The 17,789-nt window shown below is 30.2% G+C and overlaps 2 protein-coding genes across 2 annotated transcripts; one reads left to right on the forward strand and one right to left on the reverse strand.

The window, feature by feature from the left end:
* Positions 1-202: 202 nt before the first annotated feature.
* Positions 203-5,592, reverse strand: LOC130801950 (RNA demethylase ALKBH10B-like). Its single transcript, XM_057665918.1, has 7 exons — positions 4,919-5,592; positions 2,417-2,547; positions 2,172-2,289; positions 1,619-1,735; positions 1,386-1,501; positions 1,127-1,281; positions 203-994 (listed from the first exon to the last, which is right to left on the reverse strand). Exons 1-7 carry the CDS (start codon positions 5,442-5,444, stop codon positions 535-537), a joined length of 1,623 nt encoding a protein of 540 aa, XP_057521901.1. The 5' UTR covers positions 5,445-5,592; the 3' UTR covers positions 203-534.
* Positions 5,593-14,697: 9,105 nt separating this feature from the next.
* Positions 14,698-15,594, forward strand: LOC130801006 (protein FAR1-RELATED SEQUENCE 5-like). Its single transcript, XM_057664756.1, has 2 exons — positions 14,698-15,455; positions 15,552-15,594. The coding sequence occupies exons 1-2, from the start codon at positions 14,698-14,700 to the stop codon at positions 15,592-15,594; spliced, it is 801 nt and encodes a 266-aa protein (XP_057520739.1).
* Positions 15,595-17,789: the final 2,195 nt, after the last annotated feature.

A 17,789-nucleotide genomic window follows, 5' to 3' on the forward strand; every position in this document is an offset into this window, starting at 1 on the left:
GTTTAGAGTCTTTTACTTCAATAATTCTTACTTTATATGTTAGGTATGTGCATGAATATTGAACACACAGTTTATAACATACATCAAGGATTAAGATTCAGTACGAAAAATGGTTTCTGCACCAATCTTAATATTTTCGCGCTTTTCACACCAATTGATGAGGGCGCAAAAAATAAATAAATAAATAAATAAACCTAGCGTGTAAATGAGAGAAAACGATGCTCATAATTCACAAGTCACAAAGGTAGATACATAAGAATGCCTCTAACACAGGCTCATCCTCATTTTGAATTCTCACAATCAATACTTTAAACCCGCCAAATACTACAGCAACAGTTACAAAATTACCAGCACTACTACCTAGATCTATTCTTTGAATAAAGGTAAAATGAAAACAATCAAAGAAAAATCAGTGGAATCAAGCTTAAGCAGCATCATATAATACCTTGTACAAATTGAAGCACCTCCAGCAGGATGTACATTACTCAGCCCAACTGGTGCTGCTGCCCGAAAATTACTTGAGGCTCACAAATTTTATCCTTCCACCCCGGGATCAGACATGGTATCAGAAACATGGCCTTCAACTCGAGAATATGAAAGGAACCGCCGTTTTTGAGCTCTTGGAGGCAGATGTTTTGCCATTTTCCTTGATCCAACAGCCCAAGGCAAGAAAACACCAGTCCCGTTACCAGGCATTCTTCTCGGGTTTACAACAACAGGACGGATAGGGGCTAGCATCACCAAAGGAGCTTGGATAACACCCCACTTTGGTAGCCCATCCATTGCATCTACATTTGTCATTGTTTGAGGGTTTGACATTTCAGGTTGCCACAGAGTCATGGCTTGAGGTAGAGGGCTCAGTGGTGTTGAGTATGGCTTGCGCACATTGTCTGGACGGACTCTAGAGAATGTGATGCTGACCCTTTTTGTAGGCGATGTACACATGACATGTCTTGCCATATCAGCACTGTTGTTCCTCATCACAAGAAGAGACCTGTCAAGGCAATAAAAGTTCCACATCTAACCGAATTAGGCTCACAGATCAATGAGTGATGAGATTTGCGGCTTTTAAGTAATTTTAGAAATCTGACTCTCAGTAGCAGATACCGCGTATATTTTCACTTACCCTTGTTTCATAGCAAGCATGAGTTGCCCTTTGAAGTTCCCTTCCCCGTCGTTTATTAGGGTACGTCCAAATGCCAGTGTTGATTCAGTGAGTACTAAAGTGCATAGCGGTTGGTCCAAATGAGGTGGTTTAAGAAAAGGCTGAGAATATTCTCCCTGATAAAGAGTAACAAATGAATCATTTGAGTTATAATCTGAGGCACCGTGTAGGAAAGGCTAGATATATGGTCACTCGGTCAGTGTAAAATATGATAATTTACCTCATCGAAATAGTTGATAATGCAACCATTAGGTTTCCTATTTTCAGGTAATACATGCCATTGGACAAGGTGATCAATAACGCTCTGAAGAAGCTCTGGGATATGCTCAATATTAGCTGGATTATCAACACAAAAGATGCTCCATAAGCATTAAAGTTCGGTGAAATTATCAGAGATTGCAGAGGATATTTGCTTCTTTCAAAATGACAGTAATTAATTTCTATAAATCTTACACTTATGCTCTTGAATTGTAGTCTCATCCTTTATTTGTCCAAAAATTGGAACACCAAGTTGAATCTGCTCCCTTTTGTTTGTTTTCATCTGTTTGTTAAACAGAATGTATGTTCCACCTGCAATCATTAAACTTAGAAACTTAGAAATCGTCACTCCCTGCAATATAAAAAATGGAAAGACGATGATGATCACATTTAGCCTAATCAGTGTGACATAATTCGCTAGTTAATTTGCCTTTTGAATTTGCAATTCGCTCAAAATGACTCTAAACTAGCCTAAAACTGACCATATTCGCTTTTTTTAATTCGCGATTCACAAAGAGGTTAGTGAATCATGTGAGTGAGCCTAATCATCTTGATATTCTCAAGGTCAAATATCACATTTTATCGAGTTCTTTCGTTAAGCTACCCCTCCGTTCATCTTAGTTTTCAACACTCAACCCATGTATGTGAGCGTTTTTTATGTCAAGTGTTACAAACTCAAAGACAGAGATCGAGTATAAAGCATCAAACCAAATGACAAAGTCGTAAGAGGATATTAAAGAAGGCACACCTAAGAGTTCTCCATTTTGACCAGCAGCTCGTAGGTCGTACACAAAGTCATTAAGCTTAGAAAGCTCTTGATCAGTAAATACGTTTTCATACATCTTGAGCCCTTTGACAACATTGACCTGCAATTTGTAGCATTGTGTCATCAAATTAAACTAGTGCACGTCCAAAGATTCTAATACTAAGAGTTTCCGGTATTGGGTATATACAAAAGAAGAAATAAAAACATTTTTCGACAGAAGAACTCGCCATGTGCCCTTTCACTGGCTCCTTGGCTACGAAACCTTTTGTCAACTTGATCTGATCACGACGAGCAGCACAATCTTCATGGTTATCGCAGATTTCAATGTGATCAAGAGTTGCCTGAACTTCATGGGCACCTACATTGAACAACCATAGGCAACATGTTGAGATAACATAATTTGACTTATGATACCATATCTAAGTAACCATCTTATCAATTAAAAACGTAAGTTTGTAATTAATGTCTTAAAATATGTAATATATTCTATCAAATACATCCGCCTAACGAGTATATGACACAAATATGTACATTTAAAATTAATAGTCTAATTTTCTTACGTCATAACAAATCATCATTACTTATCAAATAGAAAAGCTTTGACTCTATTTTTCGATCAAATAAGAGGGTTCCACATTCTTGTTAGATTGAATTTGCCCATTTCATGTCAAAGAAAACTTAGTGATCAAACAGAGGGGTACATGCTACTATTTCCAACTATCAATCAAGGTTAAGGCGGCCAAAACATGATTATTTCTTGCTGATCTGGCATTTGAATTTCGCATTTTAGAATCCCAACACATTTTCAATCATTTTAAAGACTACAGATCCACTGCCACACTTTTGACGTATTATTACTCACTTTTAACTATCCCAAACATTAATTAATTAATTGCTTAATAAAATGGACACTACGATGACTAACAATGGATCTGTCAAAAATAGTTGATCACATTAAGAGTTTATTATTTTTTATACTGAATGCTATAAAAATATCTACAAAGTAAATTTGTTTAAAATATCTAAAAAATTATGCATCTCTAAGAGTCCAAATTAGTTTTCTAAAAGGTTGAAAAATTATGCTCTAAAAATATTTACAAAGTAAATTTTATATTGAATGGCATGAAAATAAGCTTTTTGTTATAAAAATTTTTCAACTTAAACTTCGAAAATTTTCTCAAACTAAGCGTTCAAAGGAAATAGTTGTCCTTGATGGTACTTTTTTTGGACGTTTTGTTTAAAATATACTTTTCGACTTTGCTTTGACAGTCAAAATAATTTTTAAATCGTTGACAAAAAGACAACTTATACTCCAATTTTTCTAGCAACAATTTAAGTGAAATTATTGTCCCTAGCAACAATTTTTCTAAATGCTTAGTTTAAGAAATAGTTTATAATTTTGAAGCTTAGTTTAAGAATTTTTTATTAATAATAAGGTTAATTATTTCAAAATTTCAATTGAATTGAGCCCATCAGTCCAATCGAATAAGGAGGCTCTAGATTCTTCTTAGATTGAAATAAGAGGGCTCTGTTAATTTTTGTCAAAATTACTCTTAATAAACATAATGAGACAGAACAGAGGAGTACTATTTAACAATCAAGTTGAAGGCGGCCAAACCATGACCATGTCTCACATGATCTGGCATTGATGGAGTATATAAAATTTGCAAATTCGGCTGCCACACTTTATGACATATTACTCTATTAATCAATAGATGATTCATATAGTATTATACACTTTAAAGATCCCAATCATTAATTAATTGCTTAATTAAAATTGGAACAGACGTTGATTAATAGATACAAAGTTAGACATGCTTTTTTAGACGTGTCAGCCTTTGTACGTTCTTAAAAAAGCATTTATTATTTGCTAGTATTCGTAAAGATTAATTATAGAAGTATTATTATTAATTTGTATTAAATTAAAAATTTATAACTCTATTATAACATTGATTAGTTTAATAAATGCTTAATATTTTGTTGGTAAGTCCTTAAAGTTGTATTTAGAACTATAAATAACAGTATAATTTTCTAGACATATTTGTCAATTGATTCTTAGCTGATTTTGGATTTTATAAGTCAACTATTAGTGCAGAAATCTGATAAAATATAAAATGTTATACTTAAAGACAAATTTATTTTTACCCCTAAATTAATTAAGTCTATGCAAAATTTATGTATAATTTTTTAGCTTTCAAATAGATTTATTGTGAAAACATTAAATATAAAAAGGAAGAATTATCAATTAATATTTACAATATTAAGTGATATATTTTACATATGTATAATCTAATTTCAGTTTAAAACTTAATTAAGTACTTCCTCCATTTTCAAATGTTTTTTCCATTTATTTTTTACACAGTTTTCAAAGTAAATTTTGAGTCTTAATATCTCTAAATATGCATAATAAAAAATTATAAAAAATATATAATAAAAAAGTATATATTAAGACGAATCTAACGAGATCTTACATTAATATATTTTATTATCAATATATGTCTTAAAAATCTTAATCAAATTTCTCTCTAAAATAGAATATTTTAAACGAAAAGAACATTAAAAAAACATAAAATATTCTAAACGAGAACAACGTTCGAAAACAGAGAAAGTATGATTTAGCAAGTAAAAACAAAAGTTAGTAGGGAAATGATATCATTTTAAATGAATATGAACAAAAACTATGTATGGTTAATCATAATTATTTGAAAAAATTCAAAAAGTGAAGTTACCTGTATCAGTAATTTGGCTATCACGAGAATCATCCTCTTCACTAACAGAGCCATTACCATGACAAAATTTAACATCAATAACCTCAGGTTCGTCCTCCATCTTCAAACCACCATTTTTATCATCGTGATCTCCATCACTATTTTTTTCCTTTTTCACTTCCACTTCAACTTTTTCTCTCTTGATAGGATTCTCATCAGCAATCTTCCGTAACTCATGAGTAACATCAGCAATGGTGAAATACTTCTGCATCTGCAGAACAGGAATCCAATTAAGCCTCCTTCGATGAATCGCCGCGAATACACCTTCGTAATTAATTGATAGATTCTCACATTTTCCGGTGTCGGAAATTTGAACAAGATGGTGGCATAAAGCGTCGATAATGGCGTTTGACGCCGCAAATTCGCCTCTATACCATTCGATTACCTTGTCTTTTTGAGATGGAGTTAAAACTGTATTTAAGTTAAATGCCGGCGATACAGCCGGAGCTTCGGTTGACGGTGACAGTGGTCCCGTCAATGGCGACATGTTTCTGTTATATTTTGAAATCTGTGATTTGGTGTGTTTGATAAAATGAGAAGAAAGAAAGTGCTTTTAATAAAATATGGTTTCTAATGATTTTTCCATCATCGGGATTTTGGGGGGTTTTATATATAGATTTTCTTTTTATTTTTTATTTTTTTATTTTCTTTAGAGCTGGGGCCAGAACTCTACTTGAGACTAAAGTTGTACCTTCGGGTGCTTTGGGGTTATTTTCTTAAATTCCGGTTAATTTTGAATTATATATATATATATATATATATATATATATATATATATTAGTTAAAATTACTGCTGGTTAAAAGGTGACGAAGACATATTTAATATAGGTTTTTAAAAATAGTGATAGTCTCTTGAAGGTCTTGCGACAACTAAATGTTCTGTAAATAAATATACATGTCAAAATGGCAACGGTATGGCGACCCTCGGGTTGTCACTCACCTTTTTAATGTTTTATAACTCCTCATGGTAATCTGACTTATTAAATTTTCAACGTGGTCGATAAATATTTTTGATTTAAGTGTTGACCTTAAACTTTCAATTTTTCATATGGTAGACAAAAAAGAAGTATTTTTGCTAACTTTACGCTACTTTTTTTTTAAATATAATGACTTTCTTTTCAAAAATTAGACGTTGTGATCACTCTAATTTAACAAAAAATTTAACATTAGCCACATATTTCCTAACATAGTCGAAATGACTACTTAATTTTAAAAAATTTTATTATTTTGTCTACCACATATGAAAAGTTGGAATCACATAGTCACCACGTAGATTTATTATCTACCACATGAAAAAGAAAAACTCAAGTCACCACATAAAATCTCCCTAAAAAAATTAGCTAGTACGACATGAGGCGGTACCTTGTCGACGCTTTTTTTAAATTGTTTTTATTTTTTAAAATAAATTTTAAATAAATTCTAGCGGCTTACTAGGACCTTAGCCAGGCCATTGCTGTTTTTTGTGCAATCACCAAGTCGTAGCCGGTCCGTCGCCAGGTTCAAATATGGTCTATAAAAAGAGCAAATTTCTCCATTCAACTTTAATTTTGATTACTTATATCTTATTTTGGATTTCTTAACACTTATCCGGGATTTCTCAAGACTTTTTCTCATTTTGGATTTTTCAATGAAAAAATTTGTTGTTAATAATGATGCAAAAATAGAAGAATTTTTTTAAAATTTGTATCATTTATATCAAATTAACTTAAATGTAAAAAATTTTATTAATAAATATATTTGAAATTAAATAGATATATAAAAATTAATAAATATAGTATTTAATAATAAATTAATAAATATATTCACGATAAATAACATTTATATTTATTATAAAAATAAATAATAATTATTATTATAATAATATTTTTATAAAAATAAATAATATTAACATTCCAAAAATAATATTAATATTTATTGTAAAAATAGTAAATAAATTAACAATCCAAACATATGCATTATACTCAGAGGGATTGTTTTTGTAATTGGCGACTGCCCGGCAACATCACGAAGTGGTGGCTAATTTTTTTTTGAAGTATTCTTGTGAGAGACTGTTTACCGATAAGAATACCTCAAAACAAGAAATTTATATGTCAAAAAATTTTATCATTAGGCTATTAATCCAAGTATGGGGAGCATCTCACGGTGAAATCGAGTCATATAAAAATTTGCTTTTTTATACTCCTTTCAATTCATTTGAGTTGTCCCATTTAGTTTTGGCACACTATTCAATGCACTAATTCAATTCTAAATATTTCTAATTGTGCATAACTAAAAATTATAAAAATTTGATATTAATAAAATTTACATTGAGACGAATCAAACAAGATCTAACATAACTATATTTTGACGTTTAGATTTTGAATAAAATACAAATTAAGAGTGATCGATAAATAGCGTCAAAAAAACTAAATTGGACAACTCACATGAATCGGAGGGAGTATATGCTAAGGTGGTGACGAGAAAAAGCGGTCGCCAGAGTCGTCGCCCTTTTTGGCGATGAGTTGGCTTTGAATTTTATTTAGTCTACTAATTTAGCAACGGCACAAACGTTCGTCGTCTGAGCAATTTAGCGTTTCAAGGACGACGCCAAATATGGTCACTATATGTCCATCTTTTTGTAGTGATATATATTGCTATTTGTTTTGATTTTTATATATTAATTATGATCCAATATGGTCTGAATTGCTGAATATTGACTATAACTATAAGTATGGCTGGCGGAGTCGTGACTTTGTGAAAACAAAAACTCATTACGTTGAGTCTGTTTAGATTTAGTGTAAATATGTAAGGGGTAAATAAAAGTCAAAGTACGAAAATAAATTTAGTTAGATAGAAAATCAGAGAAATTTAATTGTTAAAGAGGTGAAAGAATTAGTTAGAAAGTAATGAAAAAAGAATAAAATAACAATTAGTTCCCTCATTTTTGGTATAAATTCACTCTAGGGAAATACTTTCCTCAAAATGAGAGAAATAATAATCTTTCTTTTTCATTCATTTTTTTAATTAGATCTCATTCTATCTCTTTCACAATTATTTTAATTATTTTATTGACACTTTTATATACATTTGACTTTTATAATCCTAATAAATATTAACACTTAATCCAAATAAAATCTTTAATAGCAAGTTTGGAGCGTGAAAATAAAAAACAACAAAATAAATTTTCCCATTTCGTCGTGGAGTTGTAGATGACAATTGGTGATTTGTTTTCCTTCTTCGTGTAATGTGGAAATTTTTTTCCTAAAAAGAAACTCTTATTTTAGACCTGATGTTTTAGCATTGTTTTCTATCACATTTAATTTATAGTTTATTTCTAGATCATAAGTTTAAACATAATTAATTAAAGTCTCACCATGATTGTTAACATTGTTTTAGCATGTTTTTTTATTTTATTTGATTCATTTATTTTTTTTAAAAAAATTTTAAGTATATGCACAACAAAAGAATTCAAATGGAGTATTAAATTAATGCACTAATAAGTGTTTGGGACTAAAAGGACACTTAGGCTGAATTGAAGGTGGTCCGGGTAGCAATTTCGAGCTATCCAAATTAAAATGACTTGATCAATCAAAATCGAATATGACTCGACCCGAACTAAAATTATATATACCTACTTTCTATTATTATTCATATCACAAGGAATTCATTTTTTTAAAATTTCAGTAAAGATTTTTTTTTTGGGGAATTTAGAAAGGAAAAGAGTAATATTTTGATATACTCCCTCCGTTCCTTGAAGAAGTTCTTATTTGTCATTTAAGAGTGTTACATTTGTTGTTCCTATAAAAAATCTTTTCTATTTATATCACAAATTTTAGACAAAATAAAGTAAACGTGTTCATCAATATTTTAATATTTTAATAATGCTTATGGTCTACATATGTCTTCTGCTAACTTCATTTAAACATTTTATATTTCTTAGAATACCCACATGTTTCCAACTAACTTTATAAATTATTTTTTATTATTGTGATCCTCATTTTTTTCACTATCTTTCTTTTAATATTTTTAAAATGTTTATAGTATTTATTTTTTCCTTCATCAAAATTATTATTTAATAAATAATATATCTAATTATCTAAAAAATTATATTTTCTTAATTTTCATAAATATTTTTTTGTAGAAACATCATTAAGAACAAAAGAGCATTTTATTATTATTGTTTACTTGTTTATAAGTGGGACCATGGGCGACACGTGAGATAGAGAAACGAATAAATGTAAGAGGCGGAAAAGCCATGTTTTAACAGGGCATTTGATCCTTGAATGAATCGTGGCCTTCAAAATAAAGGGCTATCAAAAAGGCGCCGCCCAAAGTAAATGAAAAGGCACAAATTTCCGTTAAAAAAAGTAAGAAGGCATCAAATGCTCCTAATCCTATTATTATGTTTGTTAACTCTGAACCTTACAGTCTGCTTACAAGTTTCTCATCTTCGTACCATAAAATGTCATACCTTTACCTGTGCTTCCGTAAGCCTCGAACCACTTAAAAATCCTTTTTTCGTTTTCCACAATTGTTTGGCTACATCTTAAATATTTCATTGGTCTTAAAAATTTTAGGATTCTATATAAAAGTTTTATTTTGCAATTTATTTATGATAAATATATTTATTTTATTAATAAATTTGACATATGTTTTTTTTATATTTGCTTTTTTTATACACGGGAAAAAGAGGGGTCTGTGCGGTAGATCTCCTCGCACACCCTTAAAGATCCCTTTGCATATAAAATGTCCTATTTTGATTTAAAATAGCTTATTAAGTTGAAGTTTATGTATTGTATTTGTTTGATGAACTTTGAACTTAGTTTCCTTACAACAAGTTTTTACTTATTAGTGACTTAAAGATCAAGTCACATGCTGACATGATAGTACATGTAGCCCATTTTTTAACATGTTTTTACGTAGGAATTCTTTTTGACGTGACAACGCATGTGACAATCACATCAGCAAGTGACCTAGCATTCAGATCACCAACTAGTAAAAGTCTATTAGACATAAACAAAGTTCAATTTTCATCCCATCGAACACAATAATTAAAGTTCTATCTAATAAACTATATTTGGACAAAGATTTGCTTGTTACGTGCAATTTTTCCTAAAACTTGAGAAAAAAGGATTTAATAATTTATTTTCTCTGTTTTCTGAGGTTAGTTACAAATAATTTTTGATATGCCCTACTGATTCCGTAACATCTTGTAATATTTTAATTTTAATCTGTTATATATATTTTTCTACATACCATTTTTCTATTTTTATCCACGGATATATCTATTAATATGTTATTCATCCACTATACTATTTATGTGGTATTCGTTCACTATGCTAACTTTAAAATTTCGTAAAGCTATGTGTATTGTATGACGTTTTCACTTTTTAGGCTATAAATATACTCCTATTATTTTGAAAGAAACAAACAAATAAAAAATACAGATATAATAAAAGCTAATTGGCTGATTAATACTTTATAAAAAGTCAATAATTAAAGTTAATAATATTTATAGTATTTATAAATGTCATTAAATGGTCCCTTTCAATTGGGAAAGTTTTCGAAATTTTGTAAGTTGTATGTCAACTGATTATTCATGGACTCATGCAATTCAACGTCACATACTTACATAATAAACCATACTTTTTTGATAATAACCAAACAATTGTTTGGTGGTTAATATATTAGTCTTTGAATTGATATTTAAGACTAAAGAAAAAGATGTACAAATTCAACAACTCTTCCTAGTTTATTAATTAATAATTATGATTATATAAAATGAATTGATATAATAGGTTAATCAAATAGCAGAATTAATTAGATATATAATAAAGTCCTCTCATCCATATATACTACTCCATTAAAATATCCAAATATTAAATGTTTTATATATTAATATCAATATTATGATACAAATTCGTGAGATAATTTCTGTTAATGTGGTAGATTGATGCTATTTATTTGAGAACTATTAGTCATATTAATCATGAAGTTTGTTTAAAATAATAACAGTGAGCTCAAAAAATTATTTTTTTAATTGAATTTTTATAAATTGTACTCTTAATTGTAAAAAAGATTCTAATCTACTATTTCGCCAACACCTCAAAATGATCGGAGCCAACCGGCATGTATAAATAGCTAGACTTGTCAAAACAATTGGCCAAGGGGTTTTGGGTCGGGTTATTTTTAGTCTCATCAAGTTCATATAGGATCGTGTTAGGTTGGGGTCAAACCCAACGAACCAGTGAATTTTAAAATTTTTACTTGTTAATAAAAAATTTACAAAAAATTATATATTTGTTATATTTGTACTTTTATATAATATTATTATATGAGAAAGACTAGTATACCGATTTTAGGGATTTTAGGGATACATTGAATCATTATCAAAAAAATATTAGTAAAAATGTGTATACCAACCAAAAATGATAATGTGAATTTGAAAATGCTTAGGTAAAACTTAAAACGGGTCAAAACGGTCAGGTTTAGATTTTTGTCAGGTTTGACTCGACACTTTCCGTTATTTTTGTGGGGTGTCATTTTTAAATTAGGGGTCAAAATTTCCAGAATATGACCCATCAATTTTCAGTTGGGTTCGAAGTAATTTTGTATCGGGTCAAAATTTCACAGGTAATGGTAATAAAGGATTAGCATACAAAGGATTATCCATTCATTCTATTAATTCATTATATATATATATATATATATATATATATATATATATATATATATATATATATATATATATATATATATATATATATATATATATATATATATATATATATATATAGGGGAGGGATCCAATGAGAAGGGGTATGAAAATGAGAAGGGTGAGAAGGATTTTGAGCCGTCGATTTCTCAAAGATCTAATGGTCTGGATATCAAGCCGGAAAAAATAGGGCAAGTAAAAAAAAATGCAAATTCGGTTTTTTTGAAGAACAGGGACTTTCTCTTCTGCGAAATCTTCGAAAAACCTTCAAAACCTTCGATTTATTCTGCGAAATCTTCCTCTTCTCTTCAATTAAGGTATGCAAATTAGAAATTTACCATTTTATAGTTTTTATTTTTCGATTTGTTTTGATTCATTTCTTAGTTTTCGTTTTCTTTTGCGAAAATGTTCCTCTTCTCTTGATTTCTTAGTCTGCCAAAAATCTTCACTTGTTTTCGATTTATTATGTGTACCTTTTACAAATTCAGATTTGTTTTGATTGCTTTCTTAGTTTTTCATTTTCGTTTTCGATTTAGTATCTTCAAAACTGAGAGTCAGATTTTCATTTTCGTTTTCTTTGTTGATTTTGATTTACAGACTCAGATCTTGATTTGAATCTTCTTCTTCCCTTGAATTAAGGTATGCTAATTGAAGATTTACATTTTAGGATTTATGTATCTTCAAAACTCAGAGTCAGATTTTCATTTTCGTTTTCTTTGTTGATTTTGATTAACAGACTCAGATTGAGATACTATGGAAGATTTACAAAACGTGCTTAATATGGAAGATTCACCAAAAACTTCCAACAATGAAAAAGAATTGTCAGAAGGTAATGTTATTATGTTCTTCAAAAAAAAAATACTAAGTTATGATTGTGCATATTTACTGTCTTTTTTTTGTAATATTGAAAATCTTTGTTGCCAAGGTGAATGCTACTATGTTCTTAGAAAAAGATACTGTGTTCTGATTAAAAGTTACTATGACAATGTAAAGCTACTGTCTTCTCTTTTGTAATATTGAAAATCTTTGTTGCCAAGGTCAATGCTACTATGTTCTTAGAAAAAGATACTATGTTGTGATTAAAAGTTACTATGACAATGTATAGCTACTGTCTTCTCTTTTGTAAGTTTGAAAAATCTTTGTTGCCAAGGTCAATGCTACTATGTTCTTAAAAAAAGATACTATGTTGTGATTAAAAGTTACTATGACAATGTATAGCTACTGTCTTCTTTTTTCAATTTTGAAAAATCTTTGTTGCCAAGGTGAATGCTACTATGTTCTTAAAAAAAGATACTATGTTGTGATTAAAAGTTACTATGACGGTGTATAGCTACTGCCTTCTTTTTTTAATTTTGAAAAATCTTTGTTGCCAAGGTGAATGCTACTATGTTCTTAAAAAAAGATACTATGTTGTGATTAAAAGTTACTATGACGATGTATAGCTACTGCCTTCTTTTTTTAATTTTGAAAAAACTTTGTTTCAAAAAGTAAATGCTACTATGTTTTTAGAAAAAGATACTATATTATGATTAAAAGTTACTATGACTATGTATAGTTACTGTCTTCCTTTTTTAATTTTGGAAAAACTTTGTTGCAAAAGTGAATGCTACTATGTTCTTAGAAAAAGATACTATGTTGTGATTAAAAGTTACTATGACAATGTATAGCTACTGTTTTCTTTTTTTAATTTTGGAAAAACTTTGGATTGTTATACAGGGACTCAAACTCCAAGAACTATTACACAAGTTACCCCAAATGGTTCAACCCTGTGGATTCCTCATTGTGAGTTTGATAAAAAGCCATTTGTTGGTATGGCTTTTGAAAACTTAGAGAAAGCCTTAGATTTTTATGGTAAATATGCTGAAATTTGCGGTTTTGATATACGTTCATCTACTACCTACAAAAAAAAGGGTATTGTTTTTTTAAAATATTTTGTTTGTAGTAGGGAGGGTATCATAAAACCTAAACCTAAGAAAAGTGCAGATGTTGTTGCACGTTATAAGAGATCAACCAAAAGAATTGGTTGTAAAGCTAGATTGATTTTGAAATATGACATAACGAAGAGAACATACCGTGTTTTAAAATTCGAAGAGGCGCACAATCATTGTCTAGTTAGCCCTACATCGCGTCAATTTTTATTGGGTAATAGGAAAATGACTTTGTTGCACAAAAATTTCATATCTAAGAATGCACGGGTTAATATAGGACCGGTTAAATCCTTTAGATTGTTTAAGGAAAATGTCGGGGGTTATGAGAATGTGGGAGTGACAATGCAAGATTTTAAGAATTTCCATAGGGATTTGAAAGCATATATTAAAGGAGATGATGGGAAGATGTTGATCGAGAATTTTATCAGAAAAAGAGATGTTTACACGGGGTTTTATTTTGATTATGCTTTAGATGAGGAGGACCACATATCACGTTTATTTTGGGCCGATGCGATAAGTAGAAAGAATTATTGTTTATTTGGAGAAATGGTTACTTTTGATTGTACTTATAACACCAATAAGTATAGCATGGTTTTAGCCCCTTTTACTGGTGTAGATCATCATAAGTCTTGTATTACATTTGGTATAGGTTTATTAGCTAAGGAAGATAGTGAATCTTTTGAGTGGTTATTTAGAACTTTTTACATTGTATGAGGGAGTGTATGCCAACATATTTGATAACTGATCAAGACCCTGCAATGAAAATTGAGATTAAAAATGTATTTCCACACACAATACACAAACTTTGCATGTGGCACATCATGAGTAAAGTGACTGATAAAGTTGGACCGGAATTGAACAAAAATGAAGATTTTTTGAAAGAATTAAATGGGTGTGTGTGGAATATTGATCAAGAAGAAGATGAATTTGAGGAAAAATGGGAGGGAATTATGACCAAATACAATCTTCAAACAGATAAATGGTTTACTAGTATATTTAGTATACGAGATCAATGGATACCCGCATATTTTAGGGATATCCCATTGGGGGGGATTTTGAGAACTACATCCCGATCGGAAAGTGTTAATAGTTTCTTCAACCATTTTTCAAACCCGCACATGACACTTGTTGAATTTTATATGAGTTATGAAAGTGCAATGGATGCACAGAGGTACAAACAAGATAAGCTCAATGCTGAATCACTTCACACAAACCCACAATATAAAACACCATTGCCGATTGAAAAACATGCCGGTGAAGTCTATACTAGAAAAATATTTTTTCTTTTTCAAAATGAAGTTTATAAGTCTTGTTTCAAAACTTATATTCAAAGTATTGAAAAGATTGAAAGTGTGGAAAGTATAACTGTTTTGGACTCAACGGTAAGTAAGATGTACAAGGTGAAATTTATACTGGGAAGTTCGATTGACGAGTTGAAGGTAGATTGTGATTGCAAGTTATTTAAACGGATAGGAATATTATGTTCCCATGCGATTTGTGTTATGAGTGCAAGAAAAATAACACAAATACCACAGCAATATGTTTTAGATCGTTGGACGAAGCTAGCATTAAAGAAGCCTATTTTTGATTTGCATGGGAATCTGATTGAAGAGAGCAAAAAGTGTAACAACGTGGGGAAGTTGTTGGGGGAAGTTTGGTGTGAAATATTCAATTGTGTAGGTTTAGCTCAACGGAGTGAGAGTGATTTACAATCACTTTCACAAAACCTAAAAGATATTAGTAGAAAATTGGAGGAAAGTGATGATGTGAGGGTGGACATTACTAAAGAGCAACAAATCGAATTGTTAGTAGGCACAAGTTCATCTTCGACAATGGAAATACAAAACCCAATCCAATCAAAGAACAAAGGAAAAAGGCAAAGAATAATTGGGGAAAAGGAACAAACTATTGAGCAAAGCAAGAAGCCCAAAAGAAAGTGCAAAACTTGTGGTAAATTTGATTATCATGATAGTCGAAATTGCCCATCAACAAAAGATACCCCACTTAAGGTATAAAATATATAATTTGCTTATATTTTATTGTATCCTTATTTAATAATTTGATTATGTAAATGAAAGTGCAAAATTTTTGTTATGCAAGAAAATTGATGCTGAAGAACAGATAGATGAAGAGATTATATTAAGATGACTATGGATAGCTACTGTCTTTTGTTTTGTAATTTTGAAAAATCTTTTGTTGCAAAAATGAATGCTACTATGTTCTTAGGAAAAGATACTATGTTGTTATTAAAAGTTACTATGACAATGTATAGCTACTGTCTTCTGTACATTTGACTGGTTATGCACATCCACTCCATTCGCCCCTCCTTTGTTATGCACCTTATTTGCCTCATTACTACTATTTTCCTTCGACACTGTTCTGTGCTCATCACAATCATCTATAGTTAGTAGTGCCTCAAAGCCATTACTAGTCATTAGAGGATTACACTGGTATTGTGAAATCTCCCCAATTGGAGCACACGGATGTTCTGCTGGATTCATAGCATCCTCCTTACTAGTGGATGCACAAGGTTCAGGAACATCAGCTGTTACTGCAATTTTAGGATTCCTACATGCTGATAAATTTGCCCATTAAACATGGCGGTTTTCTGGTCAATTGATAAACCTTTATTTTTTCTCACCCACTTCAACTTTACCGGCCTGAAACCATCCTCATTTACCAACAGATTAGGCCGGTGATTGGTTTGCTTGATGCCAACCCGACACTCCAATTCATGTGCCCAAACAAGTTAGAAGAAAAACAGGTTCATTAATAACTGCATAAGAACTTCTTCTTTATCTTTTTCAACTTAATCGCATCTAATAGAAGTAATTAATATCTTTGATTGAATTAATAGGAAAGCAAAGTACTGAAGTTAGCCATATATTCAAAAAAAAAAAGTAAGTAATTAATATCTTTTCAAATTGGATTGAGGATCCATTAGTAATGCAAAACTCTTTGATTTAGGTTCTTCGAGATGGACGATGGAGCATATATTCAAAATTGTTAAACAACATTCAAAAAAAAACAATAAAAAAGGCAACAGATTGTCAATCAGATTGTCAACAAAAAGTAACTATGACAATGTATAGCTACTGCCTTCTTTTTTTAATTTGGAAAATAGAAAAAGATTGTCAGTCATAAAAAACTTCACATTAGATTATCTAGTAATTAGATTAGCTAGTAACTACAGTAATTAGATTATCTACTATGTTCCATCAAATGTTTGTACAACTAAAAAATTCACAACTTCATCTTGTACTTCACATTAACGAATCTTTAATCTTCTGATAGAAACTTGTTTGGCAATGGAGCGTCGTTTATCCTTAAAATTGGGCACTTCTTCTAAAACTTTAGATCTTTGTTTGTTCAAATCAAATAACAATAAAGATCCAGCAATCTTAACTCTTGCAACATGTCTCAATGGAGCCTACATAAAAAGAAAATACATTTAGTTTGAATCTTTTAATTAGAATGTCATTCAAAAAAATTCATTTAAAGATAATATTAAGAAGAAAAATCGTAACTGCATTCAATATTGGACACTGGAAATCAACTGTTCCCTCAAAAAACAGCATGCTCATCATCATGAATACATCACTTTCAATGTTAGTCCTAGCAGTCGTTTTCCAATCAGTGGGAACTCGTTCCATTTTCCATAATGGAATAACATCAGTAGCTTGCATCTTATCATCAAAAATTGTTGACAGCAAATCTTTCTACAAAAGTTTCATTTAAATATTTATTAATAAATATTTCATAATCTTAGCAACATAGACAAAAGGTTTTTCAGGATAATAAAATGCTACACATACCATAGTGTCACCTAGCTTTCTAATTTCTTCTTCTGAAATAGCAGTATGGTTCACATTATCAATCCATTGCACTATTCTTAACTTCATATTCAAAAGAAGTAAGAAGTACTGACTGCCCTTCAGTATTGGAACCACAATCTGTATATTATATATCACTGAATCAATAAATATATCTAAAAAAAAGTGACTGCACAAGTACTAACTACCTATTAGTAGCTATAATAACTAAAATAGTGACTATATAAGTAAATCAATCATTAAAAAAATATCTTACCAGATCAAACTTAGACAAATCAACTTGGTTGAAATCCACCCATTTGACCCAAGAATCATAAATTAAATCAATTTGTTGAGAGCCACCACTATTATTAAAATCCAACAAAGCAAGCTGTAAA

This window comes from Amaranthus tricolor, chromosome 15 (assembly GCF_026212465.1).
Source record: "Amaranthus tricolor cultivar Red isolate AtriRed21 chromosome 15, ASM2621246v1, whole genome shotgun sequence".
Classification (NCBI taxonomy): domain Eukaryota; kingdom Viridiplantae; phylum Streptophyta; class Magnoliopsida; order Caryophyllales; family Amaranthaceae; genus Amaranthus; species Amaranthus tricolor.

What these genes read in the sequence shown, in the direction of transcription:
- LOC130801950 (XM_057665918.1), bottom strand. Translation starts at nt 5,444, where the DNA reads ATGTCGCCATTGACGGGACCACTGTCACCGTCAACCGAAGCTCCGGCT. An exon ending in TTATCAACTATTTCGATGAG is followed by an intron (nt 1,282 to 1,385) that starts GTAAATTATCAT and finishes ACTCTTTATCAG; the next exon opens with GGAGAATATTCTCAGCCTTT. An exon ending in ATGCTTGCTATGAAACAAGG is followed by an intron (nt 995 to 1,126) that starts GTAAGTGAAAAT and finishes TTGCCTTGACAG; the next exon opens with GTCTCTTCTTGTGATGAGGA.
- LOC130801006 (XM_057664756.1), top strand. Translation starts at nt 14,698, where the DNA reads ATGACACTTGTTGAATTTTATATGAGTTATGAAAGTGCAATGGATGCA. An exon ending in TCAAAGAACAAAGGAAAAAG is followed by an intron (nt 15,456 to 15,551) that starts GCAAAGAATAAT and finishes TTATCATGATAG; the next exon opens with TCGAAATTGCCCATCAACAA.